Source organism: Channa argus, chromosome 10 (assembly GCF_033026475.1).
Source record: "Channa argus isolate prfri chromosome 10, Channa argus male v1.0, whole genome shotgun sequence".
Taxonomy (NCBI): domain Eukaryota; kingdom Metazoa; phylum Chordata; class Actinopteri; order Anabantiformes; family Channidae; genus Channa; species Channa argus.
In genome coordinates this window covers 6,591,205-6,613,939 of record NC_090206.1, presented here as the reverse complement: position 1 = coordinate 6,613,939, position 22,735 = coordinate 6,591,205, and the positions used below count along the sequence as shown (strand labels likewise).

The 22,735-nt window shown below is 38.7% G+C and overlaps 1 protein-coding gene across 11 annotated transcripts in view; it reads right to left on the bottom strand.

Moving 5' to 3' along the window:
• Window positions 1-22,735, bottom strand: part of zgc:66433 (uncharacterized protein LOC321250 homolog) — a 41,171-nt gene that overhangs the window by 7,329 nt on the left and 11,107 nt on the right. For 5 of the 11 annotated variants that reach the window (XM_067518064.1, XM_067518069.1, XM_067518070.1 and 2 more), the window contains 8 exons: window positions 12,848-12,930; window positions 8,462-8,636; window positions 6,979-7,105; window positions 4,794-4,934; window positions 4,621-4,680; window positions 1,613-1,768; window positions 905-1,001; window positions 33-309 (listed from right to left, as the gene is read on the bottom strand). In XM_067518064.1, the coding sequence (XP_067374165.1) occupies window positions 33-309; window positions 905-1,001; window positions 1,613-1,768; window positions 4,621-4,680; window positions 4,794-4,934; window positions 6,979-7,105; window positions 8,462-8,636; window positions 12,848-12,930 (1,116 nt within the window). Of the gene's footprint in view, window positions 1-32; window positions 310-904; window positions 1,002-1,612; window positions 1,769-4,620; window positions 4,681-4,793; window positions 4,935-6,978; window positions 7,106-8,461; window positions 8,637-12,847; window positions 12,931-16,066; window positions 16,243-22,735 lie in introns of those variants that run through there. The other 6 variants (XM_067518065.1, XM_067518071.1, XM_067518074.1 and 3 more) reach the window with 4 other exon arrangements.

Genomic DNA, 22,735 nt, shown 5'->3' with positions numbered 1-22,735 from the left:
GGAAGAGAAAAGAAGGTGGGAAACCTAATCACCTGGCACTGTCCAAAGAGGAAGCAGCGGAGCTGTGCTCGGAGGAGGGCAGGGGTTGTGCGTCTGAATGGTGCTCGTCTGTGAGCCCCAGCTGAGGAGGAGAAGCATCCGCCCTGTGAGAAACATCCTGTTCTGCTTCCAACTCTTCCTCTCCCTCCTCCCCCTCCTCCTTATCTCTCAACGGGGACTGTGTGGAATGCTTTGGTTGCTCTTTCATCTCCTCCTCCTCTTCCTCTTCTTCCCTCTCCACTTTCGATTTCAGCTCATCAAACCTTATAACTGAATCAGAGACAGAGACAAAAGTTTCAGGGATTGATCTGATATCATACAGAGGCCATAACTATATGGAAGTTTGCAGATGGAAAAACTAAGTTAATCTTATTATATTTAAATTCCATTTTAAGTTTGTGTTTAGGGTTTTAATTGCTGAAAAGCATAACTTAATAATAATAAACATAAATTTCGACATTTCATTTTGACATCAGTGGAAAATGTGCAGCCTAAACTTTATTAAATTGCACCCATGCAATTGAATTTGAATTATGTTCAGTAAAGATCAGAAAATGAAAATGGTTCAACTTTTGGATGTTAATTCTTTCACAACATAAAAACAAATTGTTCATTTAAGATGAAACATTATTGTCAATTAGGCAGCATAAGGCTCAGAGGTACTTTTGTTTTTATTGTATTGATATATTTGGCAGTAACTCCATTTTCAAAATAAATTTGATACTACTGTCTAGTTATACTGTTATACTATACATGAATATACCAGTGTGATGTGAAATTTAAACTGAAATAAATTATGATATAAAGAAATACTGACAGACTTCCATAAATTTGATCTGAATTTAAAGTTTTAAAAAACACTGACCTTCTTTCTGTTTTTCTTGCTCTACCAAGGCTTCGGTTGTGGAGTTGTTCAGAACCTCATCAGCATCCATGTCCCACTCTGGTTTCATCTCCAACCTCTGCATGGGCCCAAGACATTAGCAGCAGCATCAGTACCACTCAGACAGACATTCAAGCTGGACAGTTGTTTAACAAGACGATGCAAATTCACTAAATCAGTTGATCTTCATAAATATGTAAAATAATTTGATTTGATTTAAAAACTGCAGGAGTTTTGAAGGAAGACTAGGCTGAAGCAACAGCAGGTACCATTAGCAAAAATATCTATTGGAAATGAACTGATATATGGTAATATGTCAAAATTACTAATAAAAAGTCTCTGTGAAGACACACAAATATGTTATTTACAATAATTCAGATTACACAGATGTTCAATTTAGCCAAAGTCAAGGCAAGCAGCACAATTCCGACCCAAACTGACATGTATCAGTCTACAGTTTACAGTCTGCTCATCTTGTTCAACCTTGACCTCTGTGGAATAAGTAGCGGATACTGAAATTTCAGGTTTTCTAACCTTTGGTTTAGCATCTAAATATAGAGGTTTTAAATATGTGGCAGATTTTAGCATTTAATATGAAAAATAATAAAATGAAACCCAAGTTACAAAAAAAGCTTAATTCTCTTTTAAATGATATCTAATGATTCACTAATTCAATTACACGTGTCTTACATTGACAGGTTTTCTCTTGTTACAGGCTTTCTGTCTCAAGCCCATTTTGTGTTTGGCAGCAGAGTTATCCAGACATCCATAGGGACTGGCCGGCTGACTGAAGTCCCCTGGAACCACCAGGGGGCTCGCCACTCTACTGGAAGCAGCGCAGGATAGCTGGGAGGACACAGAGACAAGGTTTTGTTAAAGTCTCAAAATTACTTATTAACAGAAAAAAAAAAATACAGTATCGTCTAGGAATTTGTCAATGAAGGTAAATAAACTCCCATCAAACAACCACTAGCCAAACATTTGTTATCATCTGGAGACACTTCAGGGGGAGCAACATTGACAAAATCTGGGATTTGTCCACTCGTGTCCTGGGGAAATTGTATACAAATGCAACTATATCCCCAAAGTCTTTCTCGCATTGTTTTCCCAGAGGATCAGCTCCAGACGGAGCTTGTAACATTCCAGTACTGACACTGAAAAGAATGGAGCATATTCCTTATGAGAAAATGAGGGTTTTCACTTGAATGATAAAGGCAGCAGATAAAACACAGGAAACAGAACAAGAAAGGGAGCGAGAGAAAATGAGTCCAGCTGTATAAATATTAGCTGCCCTTATCAGCAGGACCAATACTTACTCTGTCGTCACGGGAGAAGTATCCCTCTCTACTCAGACAAAACTGACATTTTTCCAACCTCTTGTCTTCTATTAATCCAGCCAACAATTGACTTTTTCAGCAAATGCAAACACTGTCCACCATGAAGTTTATTTTATCCTGACTAAGACTTTGCTAATGGAAAGTTAATGTACTGTAAATTATTATGAAGATCTGCACATACAATTTAGGATGTTTTAAGCACCATTCACCAGATTATCTGAATTGCAGTTTCAGAGATGGAAATACTCCCATAATACTAGAGGTCAGTCAGAAAATATGGCATTTCTCTATGATTTCAGTGAACGTCCTTTTTGAGTCTTGAAAATAAACAGTCCCTCAAGTCTGCATGTGTCTGAGTGTGAGGGGCAAAATGAAATAGACTCTGAATGCTATAACTACAAGCAGACATGCTGACTGCCAGAGAAACCATTGGAATGCTCTCTGAACACACACACAGTCAGTGGAATAACATGTACAGTACTATGGCCGGAGAACAGAGATAGATCAGAAAATTAGGGAGGCAAGGAAGGAGAAAGTGACATTCAGAGGAAAAGGGCAGGTCAAGCAGCAGACTTCCATTTAAAGTTTGAAGAGAGGTTTGTTTTGACCACACCTACGAGAACACAGCATGAGGTGCATTTTCAAACATCCACCCTCTAAGAACGCGACAACTGTTTGCACATTAGGCATTTGTTTGAGCTAAAGCCGAATCCTTATCCTTACAGATCATACCAAATTAAAGAAGCAAAAAAAGTCCAGCAGGGCATTAAATATTACCAATAGTGAATGACAGACATAAAGAAGGTTTCTCCCAAAGCAATTCAAATTTCGGTCTCATGGGGAGAAATACAGTTAAACAAGTATATGAGGCTTTTTGCTGAAAAGCTGCTAAAAAATAATGCTGCTAAGAGGTGGGAACAACAAAAGGATTCTGAAAAGTCTAAATATAGAGAAGTGCAGACTGGAGGGATAATTTTCTGTGGATATGTTTTACTATAGGCGAGTGATTTTACATGCAGTCATTCTATTCTATTAGTGTAAAAAGCACTGATCATAGCAGCTTGAACCATATTGTCATGAACACCACAACTGAAATGTCGCTCTGAAAGAGCTTAGTGCTCAGCTCCCGGTCAGCAAATGAAAAAGCCTGTAGTCTTTCTATTTACGGTAAAGAAAAGACAGACTGACACAGATGCAGCCACCCAGGGTGATTATAGACTGATATGGACATTTTTTCATTGCAACTAAGTGCTACAATGAAATTAACTTGTTTTTGATGAAAAAAGTGACTGCAGTCCTCCTTGTCCCCATTCCTGCATGTGGAATGCACTTAAAAAGGTGTATTTTTAGGCTTTTTGTGTGCATGTCTTTGTAGCTGGCCATTTGCGGTGGTTCTTTTCAGACGGAAAATGACTGTCCGAAACCCCTGAAATTGCAAAAACCATGAAATGCTCATTTGTTATACTTTGCTGACTGTGCATTTTGCCTCCAAGATAGCTATAGCTAAGAAGGCTAAATGTTTTGCTGAGGCTTCTTGCATATTTTTGCTTATCACAGATTGGCCCCTTCATTTCTCTCCTTCGTTTGTTCAACCCATTTTAACTTCCAGTGTTGTTAGGGGACATATGTAAGAAGAGTACAGGGAGGGAAAAGGAAGGAGACAGCAAGAAAGAGCAGGCTCAACGATCCCACAATGGTGGAACACGCTACCAAACTCTGCACGCTCAGCAAACTCACTCCCGATATTAAAAAAACTGCTGAAAAACAGAACTCTTCCACACCTTCCTATGCACTTAAATCTTTTTTTTTTTTCACTTCCTTTCTGCTCTTTCTTGCACTTGCATCTCGTGAACTGTGAACACTTTTCTCATAGGACTTTGCTTTGATGTTTTCTCCTTGACTTAGATTTTTGCTGCCCTGTACCTCACTTGTAAGTCGCTTTGGATAAAAGCGTCTGCTAAATGACTAAATGTAAATGTAAGTAACATGAAGGGAGTTTTTATTTAGAACCTACAGTAATAAGACTGGATCATGAATTGTTGATACATTTATAGTCACATGGGGAGAAATGTTTCAATCATGCAAAGCTCCATACTCACACAAGCCTCCCCTGGTCTTTAGTAATCACATATCATACGGCTGTTTGACTACCATTTCTTAATGGCAGCAATGTTGAGTTGCATCGTAGAAGTTAAATCTGACAGTAAAGGCTAAAGAGCCTGCATAACATACCTGAAATATAAATTTGCTGTTGGTCATTGAGATACATTGTGAGCAACGTAGGTGCCACATTTTGAAAAAGAAGATGAATGTGTGGAATTTAACTAAAAGACTGGAGCACTCATTTAAGTGTGTGTTTACCTGATCGTCATCTTGGTTTTCTCTTTCCAAACTAATGGAGCTGTCCCTCAGAGTCTGATCCTGAGAGAGGCAGAGAAAAGACAGAGTGGACAGTGTTAGCTGTGCTACCCGCAGCAAACAGCTCTCGGACGGACTCCAAAGTGGGACACGATTCAGTGTTGCTTGTGTGTTACCATGACTGTGGGAAGTGTGGTGTATTCAGGTGGACTGCAGGGCAGCCCATCGTCCTCAGACATGGTTCCTGCATCGTCTCTTCCCTTCACACATATCAGGGAGGGAGGAGAGCCCAGTTTGATGGCCTGCTTCAGCTGGAGCTGCAGCAAACAAACAAACAAACAAACAAACAAACATGATTAGGTTTCGCCTATTTTGGGACTAAAACACCATAATAATAAAAATACAAGTAGATTTTACTGCACAGTGATGTTGAGGAGTCAAATCTGATTTAAGAAACTACAAGTACATAAAAAGGTCCCAGGTGTTTAAGTGTGTGCTTGACCATGTATTTTAGAAATCTTAACTAATGTGTTATTAATTAACTTGTGAGGACAGTAAAGCTGGCACTAACTAGAGGAAGTGTTTATTTTAGGTGGTGTGGGTGTGTGTGTGTGTATGCACGGGTGCATTTCTGTAAGGTAGGTATCACAGAAACTTAAACTAACGGACATGTTATCTGCTTGTTACAGCGTTGCCCTTTGGCAGTTGCTCAAGGACTCAGGTGCTAAGTAAACACTAGGTGGGCTCAACGTCATACAAGGAAAATAACCAATATTTGAATAACGTTACAGTTTCTCTTCAACGATGACAAGCAGATGAGCTCAAACTCAAATAATGGAACAGTAATATCTAATCTTGTTGCTTTACTAGTTAAAGGTTTAGCTTCAGTTTCCAGCCAAATCGAATTTAAATATGACATGTGTCAAATAATAATACATATTGATGTTACTGTAACAATGTAACCTCCTAATTAAAAGGCTATTAATGAGAGTTTCTTAGGCTAGAAAACATGTGAAAGCTAATTGGTCTCTCTATTGCACTGCTGTGTCTAGAGGACACCAGTAAAGACTAAAACAAAACTCGTTTTTATTTGATTGTCATATATTAAATGAATAATAAACGCGCATGCTATAGCTATTTAGCTGTTTAATTTATGAAAGTAAAACATTCATTTAGAATGTCATTTTTTTTACACAAACATTTTCAAATCATGAGATTTTAAAAATATGAGTGTGATATAATTTAATCATCACTTATTTTTAGAAATGTTCTACTGTGCTCTAATTCACTATCAGATTCGCTGATTAAAGGAACTTTTTGCACTTCTCCCTGTCAGATACCCCTCCCCAGCCCTCACAGGCTCCACGTTATTGCTGAATGACCTTCTTCCGAGCCCAACTGTGTGATTTACTGTAGGCTGCATTATATGACATACGTCACAATTTTAATACAAAAATTTAAGAAGAACTGTTGAACTGATAAAGAATACGAGAATGGGTGCATTGATTCTTCCGTCAGCATTTTCTTTTTATGAAAATAAACAAACTTTAACGAGACAAATAAAATGTCACATATTTCTGAGGGGTCGGGTTGAGCTTTGTGTGTCTACAGTATATTTGCACTTAATTGTTAAACGCTGCGCGTGTGTCATTGTATGTCTGCAAACAGTGGTGCAAACATTTGCAAACAGACTCAAACAGTTTAGCCACAGGAAAAAGTGATCCTTTTTAGCAAATCCCCTTAAGATGTTGTATAATTCTTACTCCCTTGTAGGTAGCTTAGTGGAGGTCAGCCAGAACTTCTGGGTGTCACGTCTTCCAGTTTTAGCTGGTTGTTGTGACAGACACTTATTCTGTCCGCCTGCTTTCCTTATCATCATCCAGTCATTTCATTATACTTTAACGGGCGGCTCAGTTTTAACCCGTCTTTGCCACACGCATCACCTCTGCTTGTCTCAGTTGTCACAGTCCCCTCATCATAAGGCTTTACTCTGTGAGCGTAAGCCTCTTCCATGCTAGCTGTTACCGTCGCATCCCTGAGGTGTAATCATACTAACTAAATATACAGCAGATCAGCTGGTCTGTGTCCACTCTAAGTATTGTTTACGACAGCTGAGAGCAGCCACATCATAGTCACCCTCGTCCGAAAAACACACTAAAAATAGCATCAGTTTGTGTTTTTTATATCTCTATTATTTCTTATTATCCTATGGCTCAAATCCTCTTTAATTTCCTGTGTTCATAGGCAGGTCAGAGGTCAGGGTCACGATGGCATTCTAGACCTCAGAGAACAGTGCTCTAGCTAAAAGTTCAAATATACTTTTCACGTGCTCATTTGGAATAATTGTTTTAGAGTGAGCACCTGTAGTGATTTTACTTTCCCATGAATGCTGTCCTGTGATGCCCCCAGAGCGTCGTTGGCCTCAGATGAGTCGGAAACAAACACAGAGTCATGTGACAAGGCCTTGCTACCCAGGCTGATCTTTGACCTGCGGGAAACAGAAGGAGTACGTAATAAACAAAGCAGGGATGTGTCACAGCTTATAAAACCAAAAAAACTAATTCACCGATTAAATGTAATACTATAAACTAACAATGATGCGGGTTTGAAATTTGTGTCATTCTATTTTCTATTATGGCTTTTTGTCCACTAACGAGTATGAGAAAGATGTCCTCAGAGTATTCCATCTCAAAACTTTCTCTTATGTCTCTTTGGGGATAAAAAAGCTATTTTTGAGTCTTGAGCCTCATTATTGGTGGTAGCAGAGACAGAATATCCTGTGGTGCTGCTAACAAGTCACAAGTCAACAAGGTGGGAAGTGGCACCGCTTGGAAAAACAAAGGAAATCAGGACTGTTCACAGGAAAAGACATTCCACTACGTGTTAGCAAAACAGGAAGCAATGAGCTTCCACTGAGGTGAGCTTGGCAGAACAGGAGACAGATGTTAAAAACACCATCTTCCTTTCTTAAATTATCTCTGTCCTTGTCACACACGGGATTGTATCTAGAAGGAAAGGAACTGGGAGAAATGGGCAGAAATACTGAGCTGAAGGAGAACAAAAGTGAAAAAGATGATATTAGCTGTGATCACACCACAACAAAGTGGAAGCTGGGTGATGTAGTGACTGCGAGCAGCACAAGTTGGTTAGTTAACCATTAACTCGCGACATGATCGGACCGTGCTGGTCAGCCAAAGCTGCTCTACCCTCACTCAAGTTAGTATAAGGCAGTTGTCCATGGACCACAGGGACAAAAAAAAAAACATAAGTTATTAAAAAGAGGGAAAGGGTTGAAACACCGCTTTGAGCCATAACAGCTTTCTATATTTTGTGGCTCTCCTTAAATTTCAGGAAAGAAAGATGTAAAGATGCCCTGCTGTTCAGTCAGGTGAGTGGTGACAAGTTGTACGTCAAAATGTGCCAAAGCTGAACACTACGGATTACATTGTCCCATTGTGAGATTTAGGCTGGGTTTCAGTTTAGTCTCTCATGATGCACTAACTGTTCCAACTGGAATCATTTCAAAAGCTTGACTGAAAGTTTATAAAGTGGGATCAGTCAACCAGTCACAAAGGACGCAGTGCTTATAATCTTACTACTGTTACCCTATCATTGTGTTTGAATTGTGTTTTTTGGCATATATTTCACTGTCCATCTAGGGTCAGGCCTTGCAAATTAGCTTAGGCTATAAATGTTGTGGTATGTGGCAGTGGATCATGCTATAAGCTTCAAACCAGTTTGACGGCACTAAAGTATGTTGATGCAACTGTCTCCTTGTTTGAATAAGACTTCTGCATTCAAACAGAAGTCTGTTAATTCTGTTTGTGTGTGTGCGCGATCTTACCCAGAGCCCTTATCCTTCTCCGATCTTGTGAGTGTGTTGTTCTCCGATGTTTTGCTGACATTGTCGCTTGATTGGCTGGCTTTAAGCCCTGCGTCTGCTCCAGCAGCTGACGGCTCCTTTCTCTTCTTCCTGGCAAAGAATTTTTTAAAAGTCTGGAACTTGGACTTCTTCTTGGCTGAAGACAGACAACAATGAAAATGAAAGAAAGATTTAGTTGCACTCTCCCCACAGTGATGCTCTGCTGCCAGCACTATACTCAATCATTAAAACTAACTGCATGACTATGTACTGTATTATGAGAAAATTACACACTGCCCTCATATGAACTCTACTTTGAGCAATTATCCCTGTGTTAGCTGTACATGCGCAAAAAGGCAGGAGAAACCACACACAGACTGATGTGTGTGCATAAGCATTAAAGCAGATACACACAAACACACTTGTGCTTGTAAATGTTCACCCCCCCCGCAGTAAGTCCACATCTATTAGCACCCCAGTGGAAAACTCAACGACTCTTTAATAACTCCTTAAACAGCTACAAACTGCTTTCATTGCTTTCGGTCATAAAAGGCACTCATCCGGAGCTTGAAGTGCCCACTGATCCTGTCCCAACATTTCATCAAACAAAACAGTGAGTTGGTTTTCCTGCATTTTAAAATGGGCCACACACCAAGCCAACGGTCAGCTGGGGGCCACTGTTGGGGCAGGGGTGAGCATCTGTTGCCCTAGTATTTTCTTTTCCACTGATTCCACATGTTGAATCAGTGGTGGTCTCGTTATTGAGACAGACCACTCTGATTAACTGTTGGCTCATGGCTTTCTATACATGTTGGGCCATAATGCAAATTTGGCATAGTGGCCAATAGTGGTATTGCAGTGTTTGCGTGGATCACTGACCCAAAAGGATTTTCCTCATAGCAATGATTGCAAAAGCTATGAAACACTGAATACATTTTTCTAAATGTGACAAACTGAGTTGAATCTTTTTATTATCTGAATTTTATTCAATCTGTGGGCAAAGTTTTTATGATGTTTAGAATCATAGGTCATGCAGAATTGACACGGAACTGGCTGAAGTAATTGTTGCATACGCAACACTGACATTAATTTGGACCCAATTTCCCATGTGAATCCATGTTTCAATTACAATTAGTTGTTTTTGATTGCTGTTCGAATTTGTTTGAATACAGTTTGAAAAATGGCCATGAACGTATCTGCATTTAGCCTCCATCAGTATTAAAAGGACAGTAAATAGTACTAATAATAATAATAATAACTAGTAATAATACTGAATTAATGTTGGATGGTGTGAGGTCTGTACACAATCGCTGACACAATTCATAAACATTCATCACATTATTGTAACTAAAACTAATTTTGAGTATCGCCAGGGGGAAAGAACATCTAATATTTTATCCCAATGTATGATACATTAAATCCTAAAGACCACACAGTGCAAACATGAGGTGAAAAAGGAGAAGCCGCGATCTAACTATGTTAAGAATTTATATCCCTGGGCCATAAAATACCTCTGAAGAGACTCAAAATAGACACATTCTTTTTATTCTTGTCATTTTTGTTCTTCTTCCAGCGGGGAATCCTTGAGCATTCCTTCATATCTCTAAAAATATACTTTTGGGATGAAGCTAAATTACAGCCGAAAAATGTCTGTAATCTAAAGCTGGAATTCCAGCAAAGATGCTTAATATTTCTGGGTCATATGCTTAGGAACACACCACCAAAATTGATTTTTGTTTTATGTTCGTCTCAAATGTACAAAAACTCAGATTGCTTGCTTTCCTTTGGATATCTTTTGTGTTATTGATGAATACAAAACATCAAAAACCACCAAGAAAATGAGGTAAATGTCAAACAGCTTTGACAAATTGTCTGTTCTGCATTGAGAACTAAATGTAACAGCAGCCACACTAATTTGGTGAGTTGCCATAAAACCACACATCAAAAAGTAAGATCTTTTTTTTTTTCATCCTATTTTTGCAAAGAAATGTTGGCTGCAAGTTCTCATCTCTTTTGTCTGGACTTAAAGTGAATGGCTCTGTTTACTTGACAAGCTTCCAAATACTTTCTGAGGACGCTTTTCTGCAGTGCCAGCTGAAAAATCTGGGGGAAACACCAGTCGACTGAGCCACTTATTGTGTTATTTTAAGCACAATGAACTATTAAGCTAAAGGTCTGAGCTCATAGAGAGTTGAGAAAAGGCCTCTCCTTGAATGAAAGGTCAGTGTAGCTCTAAATGGTAAATTAAATGTTAAATAGTCTACACTTATATAGCGCTTTTCTACCTCCTGGCACTTAAAGCGCTTTACACTGCTCATTCACCCATTCGCAATCACATACACACAATAACACACTGATTGGGGAGCCTCTATGCAGCTGGCCAACAATCAAGAAAAGGTACTAAGTTTTGGTTCAGTGTCGTGCTGAAGGGCACTTCGACACGTGGCCGGAGGAGCCGGCGATCGAACTAGCAACTGAGGGATGACAACCGCTCTACCTAAGACACAGTTATTTCCCAATATATTGTACATTAAACATACTAACACATGTGTGCTCAGAATAGCAACATGGGCAATTTGAGGCAAAGCCAATATTGGAAAGAACTGACCTCAACTTACACACAATGAGAAGATGGTGACCTTTGACAGTGAAACAATGTCGTGGACAGAGTAAGAAAGAGGAGGAGGGACCTAAAACATTTCCACACTGGTGTAGCACACTGGAAAAGTATGGTCCTCTTGGGTGCGGCTTTTGACAGCATAGATCATCTCGAGAAGAAATTTTGGGGTCTCCGGCTAAACCTCTACTTATCTGAAAGAACACAGTATGTTCCTTATGATAATATTACATCAGCATTTTCCATGTGAAATGTGAAGCACCTACTGTGAAGTAGGGCTGTGTTCTTGGCCCTGTTCTTCTTCTCTCTCTCTCTACATTTCACCTAATGGCCAAATCATACTGTACATAGTCATGGAATTATATTCTATTGTTCAGATAATCCTGCCGCTCCACTTTAAAGAAATAAACGTCAGAAAACTCCCTACTCCTAAATTCATGATAAAGATACATAAAACACACATCAGAAGAAATCGCTATCCGTACCAGCAAGTGGCATTAGTCTGTATCGGTCCTCCAAAAAGCAGGACAGTGGCAGACAGGACTAATGTTGGACAGAGCTGGGCTTTCCTGAACTGTGTTAAACACTTAGTCGTTCCAGATGCCCATGTCTTTGTAAAAGATATGCCTGTATTGAAATGGTCATATGAGGTCCAACAAGCGCAAATGGTGCTTTAACAAGGATTAAAGACCACCTAACATTGGATGTCAGCTGCCACTTAAACACTTAATGAAAAAAATATATATAAATTTTAGATTTGGGGGGAAAAAAAAGATTTCATGTGGGTTAAAACTGTAAATTGAATGAAGCTCAAAGACCTACATTTAGGTTAATGAGTGACTCTAAAGGGTTCATAGATGTGACCATATACTGTGAACTGGTGAGACAGGCTGAAAAGCCCACCCCTCACCTAATGACAGCTGGGACTGGCAAAGTTAATGGATGGATGAATAAACAGAATGATAGGAAGGGCAAACTTGCATATTTACTTTATATAGACCCCAATCACACTTGTGATCCAGTTAAAACACAGCACATTTCTAGCAGGCACAATCAGAGATAAACTGCCTGTCTGGCAGCACCACTGGGTTTGACAACAGCAGATTGAGGTGGACATGACTGGCAGACTTCATGATCTGTGGTGTCATATCTGACATTCGGCTCATTGTCATAGAAGTCAAACAGAACCAAAAAAAAAACAAAAAACTGAGAACCACCGGTCTGACTGGTTTAGCAACTTAAACAATGATATTTGAAAAGATTAGTAACATTTAGTAATAGCAAGAGATTATAAAGCTTAGATGGAGTAAAAATACCCATATTGGTGTTTCCTACACTTTTTTATTGTTCCCATATCAGCAGCAGCATGTGCTGTTGTCCATCTGTACATACACAATGTGCTTCTGTGCTTCTGTGCCTGAGTATGAGTGACAGATAATGATAGCTTTCTTTTTTCCTTAATTTCCTGCCAACAACAGCAAGCCGATCTAGACTGTGGAGCTGCCCACATCTTCTCTGCTGTGTGTGTAGGACATTTCAATGCACTTGCATGTACTGTGCTACCATTCACACGGTTCTGACAATAATACATGTTGGCATTTTCAGCAACACATGAAACCACTCTGACTTGATAGTAAAAAGGAGAGATTAAGATGTTTATACCTGTTATTATTCATTTATAATTTATAGTTATTATATTTATTGTCTTAAATACACACACACACACACACAGAACATTAAAATAACTGTACCTGGGCACTCTTCCTGGACCTCAGTGGGCTCTTGATTGGTCATCACATCTGGAGGTCCTGATGCCATAGCAGCCCTGTCACTGCTGAGACAGAGAGAGACCGATGAAGATGAGCATGACTGCTTGTAAGAAGCATTTTGTGTGGTAATGTGTTCAAAAAACTTAATATGCTCCACCAATCCTTATTTAGACAAGAGAATCTGATAAAACAAAAACAACAAGATCATATTAACACAACATAATTCTACTGGAACTTAATAAGTCCCGTGGCTTGAAACTGTCTACTTTGTGTCTCTGGTGTCTGTGATTATCTTAATCCTTCTCCATCTCCTTATATTGCTCAAATGCCAGCCTGACCACTTACAGTGTAATCAGACTCCCTGCATTTTAATGTTGTTAAGTCTTATTTGAGAGTGTTTTGACTAGCAGGAAAAAGGGACTTGGCATTGGCAAGTGCTAAAATCTGAACAGATTCACCTATTTTAATTAAAGTATTACATCTTTAAAACCTGTAGTACAAACTCCTAAGTGCATTAACATCAACCTTTTTTTTTCACTTCTTAAAACATGTACATGCCTGAAATTGTTAACATAAATGTCAGTTTGTTATTCAAACTTGTGTCTCAATCCCAGCTGTTCTGTTCAGAGCTGATGCAAATCCAACATCCAGTCCAATCCACTAATTTATCTCAGCTATGTTTCCACTGCTCGAGACTGTTCTGCCATCCACTTCTGTCAAGTTCTCGTCTTAGCACCTGCAGATGCCCAGCAACCTCCAACACAAACTCAAACAGACATGAAGTGACAAACTAATGTCTCATTGTGCAGCAGCATGTACGTGCATTAGCTTCTGGCTCTTTAGTGAACTTGATCACCAACTTCTATTTCTTTCACAGAACTACTATTGAACCTTCCAGAGAAGGTTTGAGGCCATGTGAGAGTTTAGCCCCAGCAAGCTGAACCAGTTATAGATCCCTAATTCAGAGGGGCCATTAAAGTTTTACATGACTCCCTATTTACATCTCAAATCTATGTGCTGTATGTACAAGGTTTCCTCAGCAGTTTAGTACGAAGTTGAGCCAATGCTGATTTTCCTTAAATTATATCTCAGAATAATTGTGGGTGTGTTTCGCCTATTAATGTATTAATGATGTATTGTCTAATAATGTATGAAATTTAGTTTGTTACAGTACATTTTCACTTGGATTGTTATGGTCACTATAACCATCCTTATAACCTTATATAAAAGGTAATAACATTAAAGCAACCAGCAGCATTTCTTAGCAATTGAACACATTATCTCATTTGTTTAATACTGTAGAATAACAAAACCAAATTTTTTAAAAACAAACAAATAAAAACATGTAGTTTTTCTGGGATGGAACAGTGTTAAAGCACATACTTGTAGATTGAATTTTTTTTTTTTTAAATTACCCTTTCTGCCCAGATTGGACAATTGCTTCTTGTGGCAACTGTTTCTACGTTGGACAGAGCCAAACTAAACGGTTTCCTGCTTTAAGTCTTTCCCTGCTAGCTTGAGCTAATGTCTCCTGGCTATTGGAGATGTACCGTTCAAGATAAAGCCGATCCAATTCTAATTCGTATTTAATTTAACTGTTCTGAAACAAAACTGACCTAAGCTCTGTACAATCCTTGAATGCCTCCAAAACATCCCAAAAACCTGCTCATGCTACTTTCTTAATGTAAAGTCCACATAAAAAGTCAAGTGAAAGTTCCACTTACAACAAGATGATGGACATATGCAATTTCTGGGATATTGATGTCCACTATATACAGCAGTCTAATTAAGACTTCAAACATTAAAAGGTAAAAAAGCAGTGAACATGTCATGCACACTGCTTTCTGCTAACAACAATGTAGTGAAAATTATATAGGCAGTAGTTAATGAGTGAATAGGCAGGAATTTCGGACACAGCCACAGACTGACACCGCTGGAGTGTTTGCAATAGGATGTGCTGGCTTGATGGAACAGCAGTGCCTACATGGTGAAAGGCCTATTTATCAAAAGTCAATGTGGAAAACTTTGAGCCTGCAGCTTCTCATGTTTAGCCGGTGCTGATGCTGCATTTGCAAATGACAAATGTGGTTTCAGCTTCACTAATGAACATTAATTCTGTGAGGAACCAGAATTGTTTCAGTAGCCAGTGTCTGTACTCAAACAATGATCGTGAGGGAAGATGCTCCATTCTGTAACAGTGCTGTACAACCACACATCTCTGAAGCAGGACCTGCAAATCTGGAAACCTAGTCAGGCAATTCATATTTTGCATTGTCTGTTACATGTGAAAGTGCGATGATAGAAAACAATAAGGGCCAAAAACACAAAAAGCCAATGTGTTTAAATATGAGGAAGAAATTCTGAAATTCTCATATTCGTGCTTTTTAAAGACTTTACAAGTCAACCATGTTTTCCATGTTTGCTGTCAACATGAACAGGCTCTTTCTCTCTATTAAGGAAGCGGCTGGAAAGCTTCTTGTCAACTGTGTTTACAGAGAGTTTATATTATAGGAACAGACGGAACATTCCAGAGAGTTTGTTGACGTGCTCAAGGCCTTTTGTCATTATTACATAAACCTTTGCTATTATCACCATCATCTTAACCTTTGTTGAAAGTCATGAGAACTATCGTAGCTATCTTTACCTTTATCGTCACACACAACTGACACAAGCTCTCTTGATGTTGGCACCTTTGCATCAGATGGGCATAAACAGACACATGCTGTTGTTGTTGTTATTATTAGCTGATAGTGCTGGAGTGATCCATTTGCTGTAACCCCACCCCCACCCCCCCCAATAATATCTCTAGGAAACAGATACACAGACAGAAGACACACAGAGATAAACTCAGACGTTCATGAAACATGGTTATGAACAAAGGGAAAAATGAAGAGCTGAGGAGAGACACCAAGAATTTCATATTTGGAAAATTCAAAAAATTAATAACTAAATAAACCTGAACACAAAAAGTCCTACATAAATGTCTGCTACTGCAAAATGTCATTTCACTGCATCAATCAAATATCACAAATGTGTGTAATGTCTGTAACTGCTTTAAAGAAAAAGTTGGGATATGTCCATTTGTAAAATGGGAGTCTTCGTTGCCAGGTGGTTGCCAAAAACCAAGTTTATATAGTATGTGCAAATGAGATGATATGGACAAGGGCCAAGTTCAAATTGTCAGGGGTCAACATGACTGACCTGCGCCCACTTCCATGGCCAGCTCCCCATGGTGTCATCCCACGCTTCATCTATAAGAAGAATGGAGGGATGACGGGGAACAGAAGGAGGAGGTAAAGCAGAAGATGAGCGGAAAGACGGATGTGTAAAGACGGCAAGGCAGAAGAAGCAATTGAAGATTGCAGAGGGACACAAAGAGCAAGGGGGAGTGAGAGGGAAGACTAGAGGGATAAATACAAGACAGAGGGAGGGAAGAGGTCAGAGAGAGGGGCTGTGGGAAAGAGCAGCATTAAGATAGATAAACAGAATATTAGGAAAAGGAGAGAGAGACAAAAAGGAAAAACAGACTTAGAGTTGAAGCAGTATTGTTTTCAACCAAAGATGGTCGAAGGGTTTTGGGGGAAATTCTTTTCTCAATCACACATATTACTGTAACTAAGCAAACACATGGCCTAAAATGTGGACAACTTTGAAACATGAGAAAAGAAAATAAAGCTAGTGGACCTTGAATTTTATGTAGTGACCTTTTCCAAATCACAAACTAAATGTTTACAGTCTCCAACTGAGAGTATTGGCCTAAAAAAAAGCTCCACTATAACTACAACTTTAAATCTTTTACTCAAGTTACAGTACTAAGCAGATTATCAACATTTTACTTACAGTACAAAAGTAAAAGTACTCCCCTGAGAAAACAATGTATTCTAACCAATACTGAGTATGGTAATTATTGCAAACATATAAAGTAATTAATAAAATATAAGGCTCAAAGATCACTGTTGGTAAATGTGGAGAGGATTTAAACCACTTTATTTGATTTCGGACTCTGTAATCAAAAGTTTTCAATGTGTTACTCATCTGGTTTCATATGAAACCAGTATGATTCATGTTCATATTTCAAGGTGAAATATCATGCCATGCAAATCCCAACGGTGTTAATATAGTGCTGGTAATGATATGTTAATGTATTCACCAAGTGGAAAGTTAAGCTTGCAAGATACCAGATATAATTTGTATACTGGTGTGTACACACAAAAGTTACAGGTGATATTTTATCATAAAAACAAACATATCTTAAAAATGTAAGAATGCTAAACCATACAATTGTTTAGCAATACAACAAACCATACAAAAACTACAGTCATCATCCACACAGACACTGTGATTACGTTGGCTTTCTAATACTGTCATATATATATATATATATATATATATATATATATATATATACACACACACACACACACACACACACACACACACACACACACACACAATCAAGGGCACAATCAAGGGCAAATCTGTAACATTTCAAAGCTGTGTTAACCAAATATTGAGCAAAAATGGAATCAAAGTTTAACATACTGTAATTTTACACTCTGACACATTAATGAGAGTGTGAGGAGCCTTATAAACCTGTGAAGAGCCTTGTCTGATAACCATGAAACTATATTTTATAGGCACATTTAACAAGTTGCAGGTCCATCTTAATATCCACATAAACAAGAGAATGGTTACATAATTCTATAGAATATAGCTTATTCTACAAATGTATTCTGTAAAATGCTAAAAGGCCCAACAGCCATCTTGGATTCTTATATTTATCTGGCCATTGAAAATGTTCAGACCAATTTTACTGTATATTTTCCTTTTTGCATTGTTCCATGACTTAGACTTTCTTGCAGCTGGTTATTAACTTTGTTATATTTCAAGTACTAATCCTTACGCAGCGTTACACTGCATACAGTGTAAATGCTCATAGGCAATTAATAAGTTTTATTTGGAAGCCAAAAAGTGTGTGTCTCTCTCTGACAAAGTGTGTGTATTTGTGTGTGTTTATCAGCCTCATTACATACCAATGGATCTGCATGTTTCCAGAGCATTATGGGGTCTGCTTTTATTAGACAGATAAAATAATAATTTAATGCCCTACACACACAGAATGAAGAGGGCATGTCCATATTTGTCCATGACCCTAAATCCTTAAATGATAGGAAGCCCACATAAGTGAGGACACACACAGACCAACACCTCAGTCCCATGGCATGTGCAGTGAGTCTCAACAAGCTGCAAACAGGACAGCGTCCAAATGCAGACAACACAAATCCATCATGACTGGACTGAACGGCATCCAGGTCTACACAGAAAAATCAGCCTGCATCTGTGATCTCTGCAGATTAGCAGGGTGGAAAAATAAATTCAATCTCAATACATCTAGAGTCAATCAAGAAAACACGGTAGTGCATGATGGGCGATAGATGAACACTGAGCTCTTCTTTTACTGATGACGATAGCTGGACTTTGTGTGGTTCCTGTCCTTCTGACGTAAAGAAAATCCAATCTAGTCCAGTCTTAATCCCTCAAAGGAACCAGTGTTACCAGGCTCACAGCACCAGAGGCTTATGGTGCTGACTAACTGGCTCATCAACACAGACATGCAGATGTCTGGCTGTGACAACTCTGATGAGAAGACAGACCGTTGACTCAGAAAATAATCTTTTGGTCCAATTAATAAACCCATTCATGTTTCAGCTGCATGTATCTGTCTAAAACAAATGATTGAATCTAACAGGGGCTTTAATAGTAGGCCCCCTGTTGGATTTATAGCTTTTACAACACAAATCCACTCCACTCCAGAGCTAATCCTATTCTAGCACCAGCACTAAACTGGGCTAATATGGACCTGATTATATTACAACAGCAATTAGGGACATGAGAGTGAGAGATTTACAAAGAATCAGTGGCAGAGACAGAGGCTAAGAGTCCAGCAAAGGACAAGCATAGGTCCTTTAAGAGAGCTATTCTATATATTATTCCGTCTAATACCTTTAAAATGTCTATAGCTGTAGATTTTCAATGGCTGTAACTGTGGTTCAGGAAACCTCAGTTAGATAACATAATCAAATTACAGTAACAATTTCCCATTATCTCCAACAGAATAGCCCTCTGAGCCGTGTGGCTGTACCCAGTAAATGCAGTGCTAACCCTAAGTCACGTGAAGGCTGCTAGAGCAGAAAACACTAAGTGTTTGTGAAGGAAATTCAGTTTCCTATTGTACATTCCATCTCCTGAAACAAACCTGCTTATTCATATTATTCGTGTGGTTTTTGATAACCCATAGTATTATTTTTAGAAATAAAAGCACACACAAAAAAACCCCACACCTGATTACAGTAGCAATGACCATTTTCAGCAGATCACAAATAAGATCCACATGGAAATCGTAAAAAAGCCAAAGTCCTATTTAAGGCTGCTTGGCCACACAATTACACTGTATTTCAGAGCACAAAAACAGGTCCTGAACTAGTCCCTGGATAGCACAAGCAGATGAGTCCCTGAATAGAGGAAATACAGATAGATTGGTCTGCATTATATGATGTTAGTGGGTCCATGATGAGCCACAAGCCTTCGATTTCCACAGAGAGAGAAAAAGACAGATGCACACATGAGTCAAAAAAGAACCCAAGCAAAGTTACAGGGATTTTTCCATGTAGCTGAAATCATAAAGGTAAATAAAAGGTAATAAGCAGCAGTGATGTCAACTTCTAAGTGTGTAAACATATTATATGTCAATTCATCCATTTATTCCGAACTCTACTGTCCCAGTAGTGGTCACGGGACTACTTGAGACGATACCAGCGATCAGGCAAACGGGGATCATTGGTACAAACCGATCAGGTCATATATAGTATGAACTTGAACTTGGCTAATTTAATAGTACCCATAGGAAAACCCATGCAAGCACTGGGAGAACATGCAAACCTCACAGAGAAAGACTGCAGCTGGCAGGTGGATTCAAACCAGGGACTTTCTCTCTGTGAGGTGACAGCACTAATGATGTAGCATGCAAAATTTCCTAAAGAAAACTTTTAGAACTTCATCAATTTTCTAATAAAGACCAGATGATTGCTCTCCAAAATTAAAAACAAACAACCAAAAAAAACAATTGCTACAGAAAGAAGTAGACAGTTTTAAATGAGATGACTATTGTAAGTATCTCACTTATTCAAAAATACCCAACTGTCCAAATTTGAACTCAGCTTTATGCAGCAACCAGCAGCCAAATTAATACTAATGCTGGTACATTTAATGTTGTGCTTGACAGGGGTCAGCATGGACTCTCTGCGCAGCCTGCAGCTGATCTGTGTATTTAAAATGGATACATGACAGTGGTATCACTTTGCTTAGTTATTATTGCTTATTATTTTGCCATTCTGCCACACATGTTCTCTTATAAAACATTAACGGAGAAAAACATGTAAAAACAGCAGCATCCTTCTGGCATCAACATTTTTCACGCTGCCATCATTCTCGTCCCACGATGTTAACAAAACACATGTTAAAGCTTTTTATCATCTAACCAATGTTCATTAACTATAATTTGAGCCAAAAGGCCTTAAAAGGATATATAACACAATAAGGCCAAATAACACAACTACACACTAACAGCTCATTAAATTTCCCGCAACCCTCATTATTTTATTCCTTTCTCTTTATCTCACCATCCTTTCCCCCTGTTGTTTCTCTGCCTCTTTTCCAGCTGCACATGCCAAACTGGGAACATGGCCTTCAGTACCAGGGGTGTGAAACTAAATATCGATACACTTACGAGTTATTATACTCAGAAACGCTTCATGATAAGATGATCTGATTTTCTTCTGTTCTGATTGGATAAGCAGCGTTTATTATTACGCTTCAGTCCTGAACTCTAACTCCCACTGGTATTTTAATGTTCCCGTAACATAAAGTGCACAAAAGATTTGAGTCTGTAGTTAGTTACTGTAATAAGGAGAATTAGTTCAATTAGTTTTAGGGTAGAGAACTGATTTAAAGAGGAACATGACCAACATCTTTACAAAGTTTAAAAATGTCTCTACTTCCAAAAAGACAAAACTAATTATTGTCAGGGAACCAAAATGGCAGAACATAGGCATCAATCTCAAAGCCACTGTACAGGAAAAAAATGACTGAATTAATATGTGAAAAATGTCCATTAGGTGAACTGCTGAGTTAGCTGTAAACTCTATTGTTCTTTTTAAAGGACGTGACATCATCACAATGTAAAGTCTATGGACTGAGCAGGAGTGTGCAGACGGGGCTGCGACGGAAACACCGTTGTGGATGTACAGTGGGCCGAACAACGTGGATGTAAACCAAAGAAGTCAGAAAACATTTTCTGATGTATGTGTCAGGTGAGAAACGTTCAGTCGAATCACTGGGTGCACATTGCCTTGCAGCTCCAGGACTGATTTTGCCTGATTTCCAGCCGACTCTGATTGTTCATAATGATGTTATTATAACATCTCATTAATGTGCTTTCTACCAATTTGCTTGTAAATGTAAAACATCCAACACGTAAAGTAAAACATTCTTGAAATTCACAGCATTTAGCCTGCAAGCACTGATCATTGAGTCCCGTCAAGTGCCAACAAATAAACTGCTACTCTGCTCATCAAATGTAGGTATAGCATTGTAATATTGCTCTAGTTAATACTGTATTTCACTGGCCACGGTGTTAAAAAAATATCACTTACTAAACACCAAATGTGAGCAATACCATCGGTAACACCACTTTCCAATTCTGTGGAAGTAAAATGAGATTTGATTTGTGCCACATCCATATGGATTATAAAACCTGCCATAGAAAACAGGAGATAAAAATATACAACAAACACCACACTAGATGCCAACACGACAGATACACGGTGTCGGAAACAAGCCAAAGAATAAAGCTTCTTAGTTCAGCATGCCAGACAGTATTATCTCAGCCACAATCAGAATAAAGCACTTTATTTGTTGCAACAATATTCTAAGTTATTTTGTGATCCCTCATGAACTTTAGGTGTAGACATGGAAACGTGACCGCACCACCCCCCAGTCCCAACCTCACTCCCATCCCTTGCCTGAACTGGACAGTCTTGAATAAATAGTCAAATTTAAAGTCACTGTGAAAATAACATTGTCCCAGTAGCACCACAAAGTTTTTACCCTGGTTTGGTGCCAATTTAGAAACAATTCTTTTGGGTTTGGGGTTTCTCTTGTCTTCCAGCTTCTCCCTCCACTGACACATTGTCTCTTCCACCTCCTCTCTGCTCCTGGTTGAAATGGTGCTGTGCTCTTAGCAACAAGCCTTACATGGACTCAAGACAGAAACTGACCAAACACCCTCATCAGTCACTGTGCACATTCATTTACAACTGCATCACCATTCCTGCTGAATAAACTGAACTTACTGTGGTTACATAATGACTGTTAGCCAAGGGAAACATTAGAGAAGATGGGGCCTGGTGAAAGGCACACTTGTTGTCAGCCTTAAAGTTCCCATCTGCTTCACTATAGAGTTCTACACCTTTTAAAATATTAAGAGATGTGTTGAAATCTGCGGCGAAACATCCCACATTTTCACTTTAAAACTACAAAAGAAGATGCCATGAGGATGAGGAGTCACCATTTAGCACATGGCAACATTAACCTACATCATTATCATCTGGGACCATATACTGTAGCTACATTAAAAAATATATAATGACCACAAATTGACCACTAATTATTTAGTTTGCTAATGATATGTAACATTACTTCAGTATTGCTAAAGCACACAGTGCCTATACAAAGTTTTCACTCCCCTTGGAAGTTTTTACTTGCACCTATTTTACGTTAAGTCATGGTCAATTAAAAATGTTTTTGTCCGAA